At 45.3% G+C, this 16,089-nt stretch overlaps 1 protein-coding gene across 2 annotated transcripts in view; it reads right to left on the reverse strand.

The window, feature by feature from the left end:
- The window catches only part of LOC142493950 (guanine nucleotide-binding protein subunit alpha-14), a 203,509-nt gene that overhangs the window by 91,046 nt on the left and 96,374 nt on the right, over positions 1-16,089 (reverse strand). For both annotated transcript variants that reach the window (XM_075598739.1, XM_075598750.1), the window contains exon 2: positions 5,142-5,326. In XM_075598739.1, coding sequence (XP_075454854.1) covers positions 5,142-5,326 — 185 coding nt within the window. The remainder of the gene's footprint in view (positions 1-5,141; positions 5,327-16,089) is intronic.

Raw genomic sequence — 16,089 nt, forward strand, 5'->3', positions numbered from 1 at the left:
GTTTATTTAATGGACTAAGGAGATAATTCAATAAAGACAGAAGTGGCTGTTTAGACGGTTTTCAGCTGAAAATCCTCATTGACTTCCAGAATGGCCACTTCGATCTTTACTGAATTAGCCCCAAAGGGTCATATTTACTAAACAGTCCTCTGGAGCTTTAAGAAACTTCACAATCCATTCAACATGGATCATTATCACACAGCTTAACATGTAATGAACCTAGCTTCTTTAAACAATTGTTACCATTAGCAGATGTTGATCCTGCCAGCCACAGCACTCCCTGCTTCGTAGGTGGTCTCCAAACTTCCACTTGCAAAGTGGAGACCACATGGGTTTATCAGATTGAGCACCATACCATAGCTGGGCAGGTATCTTCTGCAGCAGTGAGAAGAGCGGCTGGGCAGTGGCACAAGCCAGGGTTGTATCGTGCTGAAGCAGGCACAAATATAAGAGGGCTGTTTGCCTATGGAAGGGAGGGCATATTTTGCTCAACCCACAGTGCATTACAAAAAAAAAAAAAAAGAAGTCAAATCCCACACACGACTCGAATCACAAACAAACTGAAAATAATCTGCAAATATTTACAAGACATCAGTCACTCCAGATCCAAACACTTTGGTCGGAGGAGGGATTGCACCTTTAGTTTCATAGTATCTATGAGTCAAGTATTTTTTTTTTTTTAATTAAAAAAAATGCATTTCTGAGCAGGTGTAGAGGGATGAATGTGCCTTGAAGTACATGCTGACACATGGAGAGCATGTTCACAATAACCAACATATACAGTTACTAAGCAAAGTACTGTACATAGCGAGATGGAAGAGATGACAGGTGGTACCTGTCACAAGATTATTCTCCAGTGCTGCCTGCTACCTCTTTCTTAAACAAATAGAACAAGTTGAAATCAGAATGATGCTCTCATGCAAAAGCAGAATGGATATTTTGTAGATAGTATCCACCCTTTACACAGCATTTTGCAACATGGATATTGAATCGGTTTGCAATCCCACTGTGAGTACATTAATGTCTATGTTTAAGTAACATAGCAACCCTCTGTCATAATAATAAACACAACTATTTTTGTCAAGATACATTGAATTACGATTTTGCAACCATATATTTGTCAACAAGCCATATAAACGTACCTTCCCTGGAAATCTATTTTAGAAACATCTTTTTCATTTATGCCACTTTTAATCAAACGTTGTCAAACTCTATACAGGAATTCTTAATGTTCTTTATTTTGATAAAGCACTCCAAAGAGATCTGCTGCCAATGTTTATATTGAGGGGGTTCGGAGGCAAAAACAAAATGGCAGACATTTTATCCACAGGAAAAATCTTTTGACCCAATACACATGATTAATGTCTCTCAAAATTGCAAAAGGACATCATTTAATCATCTCTTTACAAGGGAGACTCCCTCATAATTCACAACTGAGACCTGAAATGCATGAAGATAAAGCAATCTGTGCTACAATCCACGCAGTGGATATGGATTGGAAAAAAGATTCGCTAGCGTCCAAAAAAGCACCACCAGCTCACCCAATGGAAGGCTAAAAATGTTTATTAAGACTACATAAAAATGAAAACGGGGACAAACAAAAGACTAGTACATACAACCCTACACATTTCAGGCTCCTTAGAGCCCTTTCTCAATCCTTGCTACAATCCCTCAGAATACATTCTATACATTTTAAAGAAATGATTTGATATGCATTTATTTACTGTATTTGATAGCGAAATCATTACCTTCTGAGAGCTACAACAAACTAAACATGCAAAGACCAGCTAGTATTTCTAGAGTGCTACAGTGCCACAAAGAAAGATAAGCATTAAACGCTGCAACATCTTACAATGAGCAGACCCACCTTAACCCTCTCCCCGTTTATTTATACAGGTGGAAAGCAGGGGTTCAGCTCCGGGGACTCTCTGCCTCCCGAGATACATACTGGAGAAGGTACCGCTGGTACTTAATGGACATTTAAAACCCCGTGACACATGGGCCAATGGGAAGCCATGATGGGCCCGCAGGATACGGGAGATTTAAACCTCCATTTTGTTTCTCCTGGCGGCACCTTCCTCCTATCTTGGGAAGCAGGGGGTCTCTGCAGCTCGAATTAATGCGGTTCAGCTCCGGATGCCCCCATTTCCTATCTATGTAAAATAAATCGACAACAGTCTACACAGAACTGCTCCTTTAAAGGAGCAAAACATGTTGTTGTTTTTTTTTCCAATAGATGGGGAGCAGGAGGTCTCTGCAATGAATCCTGTTAATTTCAGCTCCGGGGACACCCTGATCCGAAGGCACCTACCTCTTTAGTGTGTGCCGGTAGCTGCTCCGGAGGTTTAAAGGTCCTGCGGGCCAATAGGAAGACGCAAGGAATGACATCACGGCTTGCTATTGGTCAGCGTGACATTTAAGCCGCCATTATGATCCCCACACACAGTCCAGCCAGAGCTGCTACTGGCACCCCCTACGGAAGTAAGTATCTCGGAAAGCAGGGGGTCTCCGGAGAGTAAATTAATGGGGTTCAGCTCTGGAGACCCCCTGTTTCAAACCTATTAAAAAAAAAAGGAGTGGGATTGCTGCTTTAAGGATTGCACCATACACTAGATCAGGGGGGCGCAAACTTTTTTCCCTGCGCCCCCCTGCCGGCGGTCCCCTCTCTTCCGCGCCCCCCCTAACCACCAATGACCCGCCCTCCGGCGTCATGACATCACGTTGCCATAGCAACGTGACGTCACATGACCTCGCGGCGTCATTTTGACGCCGCGTTGCCATGGCGACGCAAGAAGGAAGCCGCCGGAGTCACGGGTAAGTATGGTTTACAGAGGCCCTGCAGCTCCCCCGGCACTTAATTTAAGTGCCTTCGGGAAGTGCGCGGGGCCTCTGTAAACCCCGCGCCCCCCACCGGCAGTCTCGCGCCCCCCCTGGGGGTCGCGCCCCACAGTTTGCGCACCGCTGCACTAGATCACAGTTAAACTTATTATTGGATGTTTACTGTAACATTATTAGTATAGCAATAAGCTAGGTGGTGCACTCCTAAAAATAAAAAAATGACAGAAACAATTACTAGGTCAGGGGTGAGCAACTCCAGTCCTCATGGGCCACCAACAGGTCAGGTTTTCAGGATATCCCTACTTTAGCACAAGAGGTGCAGTCTTCGACTGAGCCACTGATTGAGCCACCTGTGCTGAAGCAGGGATAACCTGCAAACCTAACCTGTTGGTGGCCCTTGAGGACTGGAGTTGTCCACCCCTGTGCTAGGTGCAAGTTCCCTCGTGTTATGTTCCAAAAAAACAAACCGCACTAACAGACCAATAATCATAAAGAAGGGAACACACAATGGAAGAGTCTGCACACCGGTCTTCGAAAAATAGAAACAATTTTATTCTAAAATCACAATAAATGTTCAAAACACAAAACAAATGCAAAAAAAATAAAAATATCAATGATTAATGTATAAAAAGAATACAAAATGGCTGACACCTCAGAAGATACAGATGTGAATAAAACATGATGTAGCTGTAAAAGTAGCATTTTTCATGGTCAGACTGATGACTGTTATAAAACAAGTGAATTCAATCTAAAACCTGAAAGGCCTGTTTAGCACAGTTAAAAATGTGTAGCTTGCGCCAACATTGGAGTTGGTGAACACATGGAAAGTGGTCTGTGGCCACTAGGCATGCTGTCCACTTGGAAAACTGCCAAACGGCCTGCAGATTTAATACCTCCACTTGGCCTAACTACTCATAACAAGTCTCCAGAGCACTTTCTGTATGTATTTTGGCCAATTAGAATAAGACTTCTGTTTAGCAGATAAAAAAAAATGAGGAGTTGACCATGTCTCTCTCTGGGCAGACTACTTTGGAGTCCATATGCGAAAAAGAACTACTGATTACTCAGTCACTTGATTGAAGGTCACTAAGTCTACCTTGCCCTTCAGGACGACAACAAACCTCTTAAAGCTTATATCATCTACTATATATTTTGGAAGGTTGTTTGTCTCTTTTCTATGCATTTGAATACCTCTTAAGATATCGTAACCATGATGGTTCCTGAGATCAAGGAACATGTTTTTGTCTATGTTTGGATACAATTTGATGCCATTTTGTTAAGATGGTGGAATGATCCTTTGAAAACTGCACTGATTTTAACTAAATTTGGCAGAATTGTAAATAGCTGGAATGAATTAAGAAAATCCATGTTTTGCACATGGTCAACATTATGTTGTATGCTCCAGAGTGGGAACTAGAAAAAAATGTGTATGTTTTTGCGCCTGTTGGAAAAAACTAAAATATAGTTGACCCAACCGCATTAGAATATAAATACATAAACAAAGATTCATTAAGAAACTAAAAAATTTAATTATCCATTTAGAAATCTCAGTATTTTTTAGGTTTCTTAGAATTCCCGACCAACGCTGGGTACTTTCAGCTAATATATATATATGTATGTTTTCAATAACACTTTCAATTGCACTCTGTGTTGTAACTTATCCATATACAGTACAATAAATTAAGTATGAAACACAAATGTTTGCTGTTCTATATATCAAACGATTTATATTATCTGTCTCTGTGCTAAGAGCTCCAATAGAACAATAGAACTAGAGTCTCTGGGTTGCTCCTCTGTCCTTCTGTGTATCAGAACAGTGCTGCTGTCTGAACTTGGAATACATTTACAGTTATGCTCTTCAGTAATGTATATTAGCAATAAGTCTGGGTTGACAGTGTAAACAAAAGCATTCCCACAGTATAAGGCTGAGTCCCCGCTGGCGCTGAGCTCGCTGAGCTTGGCGCGGTTACATGCATATATATATATATGCATATATATATATATATATATATATATATATATATATATATATATATATATATATATATATGCATGTTCCCACTCGAGCAAATTCGCGGGCACACACGCTCGGCGCTTTAATAAACACATTTTTTAAACTTTCCCGCTTGCTCGATAGCCCGCAATGCGCCCCCTCCCTCCTCCCCCCGCAAGTTGCAGGACACCCGGCGCTCATGCTCTAAGCATGAGCGCGCTCAGCGCCAGCGGGGACAAAGCCTAAATGACAGCTTGCTCAGAAACAAATCTCTCACCAAAACAAAAAGACACAAAAACATTTGGCTTACCATGTTCTGCTCTGAAGAGTATTGTATCCGTAGCGTGTCCATAGCCTTGATCATAGACTGCATGGCAGTAAATATGTTTTGGTAAACAAGCTTTGTGAATCCTCTCCTGTCCTCATCTGTGTAGCCAGACCCGTGAATTATTCTCATCTGCTTAATAAAGGTGCTCTTCCCACTCTCTCCAGTGCCTGTAGGGAAACACCAGGAAGGAGGATTGTCAGCAAACTACAGAGTAATAACCGTGTAAGGCAGAAATCCAGCAAATATGTTATAGATTGGTCATATTTTAAATCCTATAGCACTTCATTACGCTTGCTGCGCATTTAATTTCTGCAGGCAGCAGTATGTTCAGCGAGTTGGAACTCTCTCAATAAAAAATACATCAACACATTTTTTTTGCATTAAGTATATTTTGTTAGCGCAATTCCGACTTAGTTGTTTCAGGCCTATGATCAATGTTAATGTGTTGTTTGGAATGAAAGAAGAATGACACAAGTCTATGGCCTGAAAACATTTTAGCAGATGAGTAGGGTTACACCTTTTCCTGAAGATCAATAATAGCACTGAAATGTGGATTACACATACTGTTTGAAGAGCCAATAAATGCCCCTGTTGCTAGACCAAACATTGCTCTTTTCTGTTCATACAAGTTTTACAATGTGCTGAAATTGGCATTCTGTATGCAGAGGTAGCAGGCGTTAAAATCATAGAAATTGACCTCCTGGGAAATGTAGAATAAATAGCATTACAGAAAGACGTGTGCTGAAGTACTACTGTACGTGTAAGAAGAATATCATTAGAATAACGAATGAATAATGGGAATCAGTAGTAACACTGATTTGTTATGTGGCTCCCACAACTATCATCCAGTGGCCCGTAGCCACATCATGGTTTATGAACGTGCAAACACAAGTGAATGCACAGACTAGTAATGTCAGTGTCTATTTAGTTTCTCTACAGCAAACCTGAACCGTTTTAACACTGGAGTATAGACAAACAACACAGCTCTGATAAATAATTTCAGGTTCTATGAGGGACTGGAAACACCCTCATGAGAAAAAAAATGAGTCCGCAAACACATCTGTGCAACGTCTGTATACATTGTTTTAGAAGTTTGGTGCTTTCAACTTTATGATTCGTGCAGAGGAATCGACGGTGATCAATACTTAATGGAGCATTCTCTTTAAAAACCCTTGTTCTCAGCCTTACTGGCTGAAACTAAGACTGCAATTATGACAGTGTAAGGAAAATGGTGGGGAATATTATGTTTTTTTAATAAATCTGGTGCTTCAGGGGTTAATGTGTTTACCTAAAAAAAAAAATAATAATAATACCAATACTATTAGGTTTATGACAGGTCAAGACTCTTCCTGGGTCTGTCCAGAGCTTCAAAGATTGCTTAATTGGTGGGTTATCACGTATGGCCAACTAAACATACAAGATGTGTTGTATGGGGCTGATAGAACCTTTAGATAAGAGCAGTTTTGCCAGAGATGGGATTAAAATATAGCTCTCTGACATCCAAGTAAACACTACACTTTTAGAGGTACTTTTAAAAGCATTCTCTGTGGGGTTATGCAAAGCTCAAGCAGCATAGCTATGAAAGTATTCCACAAAAGAATGAATTAACTCATAAGTTTCCCCAGATCTGGGATCATTGGTTTGCCAGAGAAGGGAGGCAGAGAGACAACAGAGAACTTGCCTTTATTTAGGATTGTAAAGTGGTGTCCCCCCCACCCCCCACTATTTCTCCCCTCCCCCTCCCCATGGTTGTTTGGGCAAATTCCAAGATCAAAGGTCAGAAGGCCCGGAACAATGAGTATTTCTTATAGATACAGGCATACCCCGCTTTAAGTACACTCACTTTAAGTACACTCGCGAGTAAGTACATATCGCCCAATAGGCAAACGGCAGCTCACGCATGCGCCGGTCATCACGTCCTGAACAGCAATACCGGCTCCCTACCTGTACCGAAGCTGTGCGCCCGCAGGGAGACTATAGAGCCTGTTACAAATGCGTTATTTACATCAGTTATGCACGTATATGACGATTGCAGTACTGTACATGCATCAATAAGTGGGAAAAGGTAGTGCTTCACTTTAAGTACATTTTCGCTTTACATACATGCTCCGGTCCCATTGCGTACGTTAATGCGGGGTATGCCTGTAATAGGTACAGGAAAATAGACAAGTTAAAAACCTAAGGCCAAAAAAGAAGGTGTCCCCCCGCACCCACTCTTTTCCTATGTATTTGTCTGGTCTATTATTTACTGTGTTGTTATTAATTGTTGATAATTTGAACCCATCATTACTGTTCAAATTTAAATTTGGATTGATTGGTCAATATTTTATATAATGCGGAACTGCTAGATGTGGTCCTGAATGTTCCCTTTTCAAATTCTGTACCCCATTGAAAACTGCAAATAAAACCCAAGTTGAAAAAAAAAAAGAATGAATTTATTAAAACTGAGGATATCCGGTGATAACCTCTATCCTAAAGTATAACGTTCAGATATATGTAATCATTACAAGGAGACACATGCAATAAGACCACACACTACATGGGTAAGAGGTGCCAAGGACAGATATCCATTTGTCACTCAAATTTAGTAACAAGATGGTCAAAAGTCTTGTTACATCCGCCATAAGCATCTGAATCTATTGATATGACTCAAGTGTGGCAAAGTATTAGAGAAAGGTAGTTATGATTGCATTTATAGTTTGAGGCAAGTACTTATTAAATGTCTTTTTTTATGGGGGGGGGGGGGTTCTCTGGCGTAGAACCGTCAACCTAGCAGCTGATTTACGACAGGGGTGGGCTTATGTGGGTTTCAGTGGGAAAAGACAAGAATGGTAGATAGGGCTTGCCCTGGAGTTTTGACATCAGAATTCAATAGAGGTGTGTTTGAGATCAAATATGTGAATTTTCATATTTGTACACCAGTGACCTTTCTGGGGGAAACCCTATGACATATGGTAACCTACGATATAGCGATTTCTGTTTTATGTTTTATCCTGCTATTTTAAGAAACTGTTCAACATTTATTGTAATTGTATGTTCTTGTAATCTTTTTCTGTAATCTAAAGAACTCTATTTTTATATATATAAAAAAATGTAAAAAGTGATGCTTTGTGTCCTGAATGAACTATTACACGCTTTGTAGAGAGTACTTACATTTTCTGACACATTTTGCTACAACAGATTTTTGTGTGTGTGAATTGTTTTCGCTATAATAAACAACACACAGAACCCCAGCAAGCTCTTTTTGGGAACCCCTGAGCCGCCACAAAATATATATAATAAACATGGACCTGAGACGCTGGCAGATATATATTAATTATATATTTTGCATATTTCTCGGGTGGTGGCAGTGGATAGGCGATTACAATTGAGTAAGGGGTTAATATTAACTCATTGAAAGTACCTTGCGGAAGAGAAAGGCGAGTTGGCTTCAGTAGCTGTGCGTATTAACCCTGGTTGCATATCTAAGTCACGTGCTCACTTGTGTGCTGTTCGTGACAGATGGTATAAGGGGATGGATTGAGGGGAGATATTGTTAATTTGAGGGACCTTCGTGAAGGTGACAAGTAGGCCAGCTTGTGAGTTGTGTATTAACCCTTGTCCCATATGCAGGTCACATGCTCACAGGTGTGTCGTATGTGACAGACAGTGATGGCTTTCCTGGTTCATCTCCTCTACACCTGTCCACTGTGAAATGAAGAAGGGCTAAAAATTCAACAGTTCAGATTTATCGCCTGGGATCATGATATTTGATATTTAGTGACCTCTGTCAGGCTCAGCCTAATAATGTTTAACCAAACCAGTCCTCACTGAGGAGTCAAGCAGCCCTTTCATGTATGCAACTTGTCATACCCCTATATCAATGCACTGAGGCCTGGATTACCAGATTGCAATGAATCCCTCGCGTACAATCATAAATCAATAAAATAGTTTAAAATCACTAAAATAAAGAAAACACAAACATTCCACACAATACTTCCTTTAAACAATGGATGCACTATTCAACTATGCCTGCCAGTATCTGAAATACACTCCCAAAGATGAAAAATGGAGAGAGAAAAAAAAAAATCTGTAAAATGCCATAAACAACTCACCAAATTAAGGAAGTGTAATTATCCTTGCAGTGGAAATTTTACTTTTTTCAGTCTTTTCGAAAAACAATTACGTCTTTAAAAACAGGGAGGGTTGTAATTATGGAGAAGAAGATGAGGGCACTTTGTCAGTGGCACAGAAGGGCATGTTCTTAATTAAAATAGGACACTTGCGTTTGTGTGAATTTTAACGCCCTCGAAGAAAAGAATATCTTGAAGGCATTATGACCTCGTTTGCTTAGGCACCAAATGTCACAAAGATTTTTCGCTTTGCCAGGCGAGAATAGCCCTTTAAAATAGAAGGCTCCGTTTCAAAAAACGAAGAACAAAGTGGAACACCAGATAGTAATATAAATAAAACAATCATGTATAAACAGGGTTGTATCTTTACTGTACATGACAGTTTACTTCATTAGCCTTGATGTAACGTAAAGCTGTCACGTTTTGATCTTGTTGTTGAGCAAGTATTGGAGTGCTGTCATTACCGCCCTATATTATTGTAGGTCCTGGATTATACTTTGTAGCAGATAGAAAAACTCATGCTGAATCTGCAATGTTTGATTATCTGTATGTGAGCTCTAATGCACACCCTAGGCATTGTGACAAGTCCTGTTGCTTTAGAAAGCATACAATGATCTGCACTTATTGTGAGTTGTGGGTAAATAGATTCCAAGTGATCTTATAACCAGTGTTCCCCTAGTGTGTGTGTACAGGTAACAGGTGTGTATCTATCTACATATATAATTTTTTTATTTTATATCAAGAAAAACAAAAGTAATGTGTAACGGACAGCGCTTATACATGTACAGTGTGCAACCCATATTCCCCCCCCCCCCAGACACAGATGCTATATCTAGGGTGTGTGAGGGCTGGTTACACGTGCTTGAGTGGTGCGTACCTGCCGGTAACAGGAGGGCCTGAGCTTCCCACGATGATGTTGGGGACACAGGACCAGGCTTCTGGGGTAGTTGCCTCATTCTTTAGTGATGGTGCAGTGCCTCCATCCTCTATAACTTCCCAGGGATATGGGGTAGGACCCTTATAGAAGAAATAACCCTGGTCCCAGGGTGGATGCTCCAGAATCACACACAGTCTCTGGTGAAATCAGCAATGTCTCTTTATTGTCTCTAGCTCGCACACAGCAGCCTTGGCAGCAGACAGCAGCAGCAGCAGCACACAAGGCACTCCAAAGGTGTACAGGCCTTCTCCTCTCCTCTCCTTTCCTCCAAGATGCACCCCAGCAGGATGGTCTGTGAGGGGCCTCAATACCCCAATGCCCACCTCAGAGGGTATCCTCTGGGTGGGGGTAGATCCTCCCCATCACCCCCTCATCAGGGTGAGGGGCATTGGTCCACCGGAGCTCGGCTCACTCTCCAAACTAATAGGCCAGAATTCTCTCTCTCTCTCCTGCTCCCAGGACAGAGCTTGACCTACTCCTCTCCTCCAACTCCCAGGACAGACTCGAACTAGACTTCGAACTAGACTCGAGCTAGAATGACTGTTACTCACAGGAACTGGCTACTAAATAGAGTCAGCCCCACCTCTCATGATGTCAGCAGGACCTCCCCTCTGTCTCATGCCTACAGCAGAGTTCGGGGCCTGCATCTATCACTCAAGGCAGGGCTTGAAGGGGGAAAACCCATGATTACTACTGGCGCCTGCCCTTAACAGGACTTACCACAGTAGGAGAAAGATATATATAGCCCTTGCAGTTTACAGGGGGCTACAAGTGATATAACCAAAACATCCACCAATAAAACTAAATTATATATGATGAATAACCAGCAAGGAATACAGATGCCCAAAATGTATATAATAAAATACAAATCTATCAAATGATACCTCTAATGTGTTGTGAGTGTGAAAATAGCTATGTGAGCAAAGCTTAGATGCAAAATTATGCAATATATATAAAAAAAAAAAACATATGGATATTGATATAAATGAACAATATAAAAAATTAAAAATGAAAGTTCCGGTATCAATGTGACCCAACCATGGGTTAACCTTAACTGGGTCTCCTTGGATACTTGCAGCCTTCTTCCTGGGTTCAACAAACTCCCATTGTGTAACCTAAACACAAAAAAGAAGAAGAAAGCACACGATCCTAGTGTGATATCAGATTGTAAAAAAAATAATATTTAGGACTTTTTACGATTAAAAACTCACAATATAGCCGTAAATAAAAAGCATGGTATGAGTAAACTCATGCGCCAACAGGTGACACCGGAACACGCCGCTTTGCCTGCTCCGTCGTGGGATGTTATGCTCCAAAACTCCACTGCTGGTGTCGCCACTTGTATCGTCCTCCGGCAACCTGCATATGCAGAAAGCAGTCCCGTGCTGTGAGTGAGCTATGGTAGCTGTGCGGGTGTGCATTTCAAAACCGGAGAGAAGAACGTCTGCGGTTGTCTGTTCGGCTAATGGGAGCTTGAGTGGGAACCACTTTCTGCATATGCAGGTTGCCGGAGGACGATACAAGCGGCAACACCAGCAGTGGCGTTTTGGAGAATAACAACCCACCACGGAGCAGGCAAAGCGGCGTTCTGGTGTCACCTGTTGGTGCATGAGTTTTCTCATACCATGCTTTTTATTCACGGCTGTATTGTGAGTTTTTAATCGTAAAAAGTCCTAAATATTACATTTTTTACAATCTGATATCAAACTAGGATCGGGCGCTTTCTTCTTTAAAAAAAAAATATATATATATATATTAGACGATACCAATCTGTGGTTAACAAAATGCTTTTATTTGTGAAAGCTTATATATATATATATATATATATATATATATATATATATATATATATATATATATATATATATATATATATATATATATATATATACTAGCTGAGAGACCGGGCGTTGCCCGGGATGTAATTTTGGGGGGGGCGTACGACAGGGTTAGGCTTCCCCCCTCCCCTTGACAGCTAGGTGGGTGACTGAGTTGACTGAGTGTGTGGGTGACTGTGTGACACTTGACTGAGTGGGTGGGTGGGTTGGTGACTGAGTGGGTGACTTTGGGTCGGTGACTGGGTGGGTGACTTTGGGTCGGTTTGACTTTGGGTCGGTAGGTGGGTGACTTTGGGTCGGTGGGTGGGTGACTTTGGGTCGGTGGGTGTGTGACTTTGGGTCGGTGGGTGGGTGACTTTGGGTCGGTGGGTGGGTGACTTTGGGTTGGTGGGTGGGTGACTTTGGGTCGGTGGGTGGGTGGGTGACTTTGGGTCGGTGGGTGGGTGGGTGACTTTGGGTCGGTTTGACTTTGGGTCGGTGGGTGGGTGACTTTGGGTCGGTGGGTGACTTTGGGTCGGTGGTTGGGTGGGTGAGTTGGGTTGGTGGGTGGGTGAGTTGGGTCGGGGGGTGGATGACTTTGGGTCGGTGGGTGGGTGACTTTGGGTCGGTGGGTGGGTGACTTTGGGTCGGTGGGTGGGTGGGTGACTCTGGGTCGGTGGGTGGGTGACTTTGGGTGGGTGGGTGACTTTGGGTCGGTGGGTGGGTCGGTGACTGGGTGACTTTTTCAGGGTCGGTGACTGGGTGGGTCAGTGACTGGGGTCGGTGACTGGGTGGGTCAGTGAGTGGGTAGGTGGGGTCGGTGAGTGGGTGGGTGGGGTCGGTGAGTGGGTGGGTGGGGTCAGTGACTGGGTGGGTGGTTTTGGGTGAGACTGGGTGGGTGAGTGTGAGACTGAATGGGTGGGTGAGTGTGAGACTGAATGGGTGGTTGAGTGTGAGACTGAATGGGTGGGTGAGTGGGAGACTGAATGGGTGGGTGAGTGGGAGACTGAATGGGTGGGTGAGTGGGAAACTGAATGGGTGGATGAGTGGGAAACTGAATGGGTGGATGAGTGGGAAACTGAATGGGTGGGTGAGTGGGAAACTGAATGGGTGGGTGAGTGGGAAACTGAATGGGTGGGTGAGTGGGAAACTGAATGGGTGGGTGAGTGGGAAACTGAATTGGTGGGTGAGTGGGAAACTGAATGGGTGGGTGAGTGGGAAACTGAATGGGTGGGTGAGTGGGAACTGAATGGGAAACTGAGTGGGAGACTGAGTGGGAGAGTGGGTGGGAGACTGACTGGGTGGGAGACTGACTGGGTGGGAGACTGATTGGGTGGGTGAGTGGGAGACTGACTGGGTGGGTGAGTGGGAGACTGACTGGGTGGGTGAGTGGGAGACTGACTGGGTGGGTGAGTGGGTGACTGACTGAGTGGGTGAGTGGGTGACTGACTGGGTGGGTGAGTGGGTGACTGACTGGGTGGGTGGGTGAGTGGGTGACTGACTGGGTGGGTGACTGGGTGACTGACTGGGTGGGTGAGTGGGTGGGTGACTGAGTGGGTGGGTGAGTGGGTGGGTGACTGAGTTGACTAAGTGGGTGGGTGGGTGGGTGACTGGGTGGGTGGGTGACTGAGTGGGTGGGTGACTGGGTGAAAGTGACTGGGTGGGTGTGTGGGTGGGTGACTGGGTGGGTGACTGGGTGGGTGGGTGACTGGGTGGGTGACACTTGGGTGACTTGGGTGACTGACTGGGTGGGTGACTGGGTGGGTGGGTTGGCTAGGGTGAGTTGAGTTGACTGGGTGGGTGACTGACTGGGTGGGTGGGTGACTGGGTGACTGGGTGGGTGGGTGACTGGGTGACTGGGTGGGTGGGTGACTGGGTGGGTGACTGACTGGGTGGGTGGGTGACTGACTGGGTGGGTGGGTGACTGGGTGGGTGGGTGACTGGGTGGGTGACTGGGTATGGGTGGGTGACTGGGTGGGTGGGTGGGTGGGTGACTGGGTGGGTGACTGGGTGGGTGGGTGACTTGGGTGACTGGGTGGGTGACTGGGTGGGTGGGTGGGTGACTGGGTGGGTGGGTGACTTGACTGAGTGAGTGTGTGGGTTACTTGACTGAGTGAGTGGGTGACTAAGTGAGTTTTTGGGTGACTAAGTGAGTGGGTGGGTATGTTACTGAGTGGGTGGGTGACTGGGTGAAAGTGACTGGGTGGGTGACTGGGTGGGTGACTGAGTGGGTGGGTGGGTGACTGAGTGGGTGACTGAGTGGGTGACTGAGTGAGTGGGTGGGTGACTGGTTGGGTGGGTGACTGGGTGAAAGTGACTGGGTGGTTGTGTGGGTGACTGGGTGGGTGACTGAGTGGGTGGGTGGGTGACTGAGTGGGTGGGTGACTGAGTGGGTGACTGAGTGAGTGGGTGGGTGACTGGTTGGGTGGGCGACTGGGTGAAAGTGACTGGGTGGTTGTGTGGGTGACTGGGTGGGTGACTGGGTGGGTGACTGAGTGGGTGGGTGGGTGACTGAGTGGGTGGGTGACTGAGTGGGTGACTGAGTGAGTGGGTGGGTGACTGGTTGGGTGGGTGACTGGGTGAAAGTGACTGAGTGCGTGGGTGGGAGATGGTGGGTGACTTACCTTGACCCCGTGGCATCTGGCTGGGGCAGGAGGTGAGTTCGGGAAGCTGGGGGGGGGGCAAGAGTGGCAGGAGACCCGCGCCGCGCTTCCCCTCCATCCAGGAGCCGGCGCACGTGAGGGGGAGTCCCGCGCCGCGCTTCCCCTCTCCGGTAGCGACGCACATGAGGGGGAGAGCAGGAGGCCCGGCCCGCGCTTCCCCTCTACGGTAGCGGCGCACGTGAGGGGGAGAGTAGGAGGCCCGGGCCGCGCCGCGAGGGGGGAGGAGCCTGGAGTTTGCTGCTGAGCAGGAGGGCCGCGGCGCACGGTGAGGGTATGGTGCGGCTGGGGATGTTGGGGAGCGTGGGGATTTGGGTGAGGTGGGGGTAGAGAGTGAGGGGCACCGGGAGAGGAGGGGGGGGGGGGTGTGTGTGGAAGGTGAGCTGCGGTCCAACTGACGGGGGAGAGTGAGGGTGTGTGTGTGTGTGTGAGGGGCGGGGGGGTGTGTGAGGGGGGGGGGTGTGTGTGGGGGTGTGTGTGTGTGTGTGTGTGTGTTTGCCCGTCACTCTGCCTCAGGCCAATGAGAGGTGCGGGGGCGGGCAGGCCAAGGGACCAATGAGATTGCCGCTAGGGACGCAGACATACAGTGCTTTCAGAAATATATAGTAGATATATATATATATATATATATATATATATATATATATATATATATATATGTAACAGGGTACGTCCCATAGTACCTCTCTTTCCCCATAGTATATCTGTTATGTAAGTCCCTAATAAGTTCAGGGCATTAACAGGTTAATCTGTGGGCTCTTGACCCCCCCTTGTGCTCCTCCTTTGATGGACAGGAGTGCAGTGATGACACAAGGCCTGTGTGTAGCCTATCAGGGATAGGTACAGTCCATGGGCCTGCCCCTACTTCCTGAGAAAGAGGTAGAGCCAAAACTTATTCAGTCTTGCTCTGGAGAGAGAGGAGAGAGCATGGGCTATCAGTCTTCCCTATCGGGGGAAAGCTTGCCCACGCTCCCTCCTCGCACTCATTCCCCTCCTCCCTCCCTGGCCACACTCACAATTCCCCTGAATATCCATATAATTCCCCCCACAAAATACATACTTACACTAACCCCCAAAATACATATTTATACTACCCCACAAATATATAGTTGCACTACCACCCCCCAAATACATACTTTCACTACCCCACAAATACATAGTTACACTACCCCCCCAAATACATATGTAACGGATTTTCTGACCTGGCCTGACCCACCCAATCTCACATTGGCCCCTGTGGTCTAACCAGTCCCCATTACAGTGTAGTGTCTGGTGGTGCACCTGTTGGCAACAGGACTCCTGAGTCTCCCGCATGATGTTGTGTGGGGATTGCCAACCCAGACAGGCAGCTGAGGTAGTGTGCATGAGTCCTAACTATATCCAGTGCAGCGCCTCCACCTCATC

This window comes from Ascaphus truei, chromosome 1 (assembly GCF_040206685.1).
Source record: "Ascaphus truei isolate aAscTru1 chromosome 1, aAscTru1.hap1, whole genome shotgun sequence".
In the NCBI taxonomy this organism is placed as follows: domain Eukaryota; kingdom Metazoa; phylum Chordata; class Amphibia; order Anura; family Ascaphidae; genus Ascaphus; species Ascaphus truei.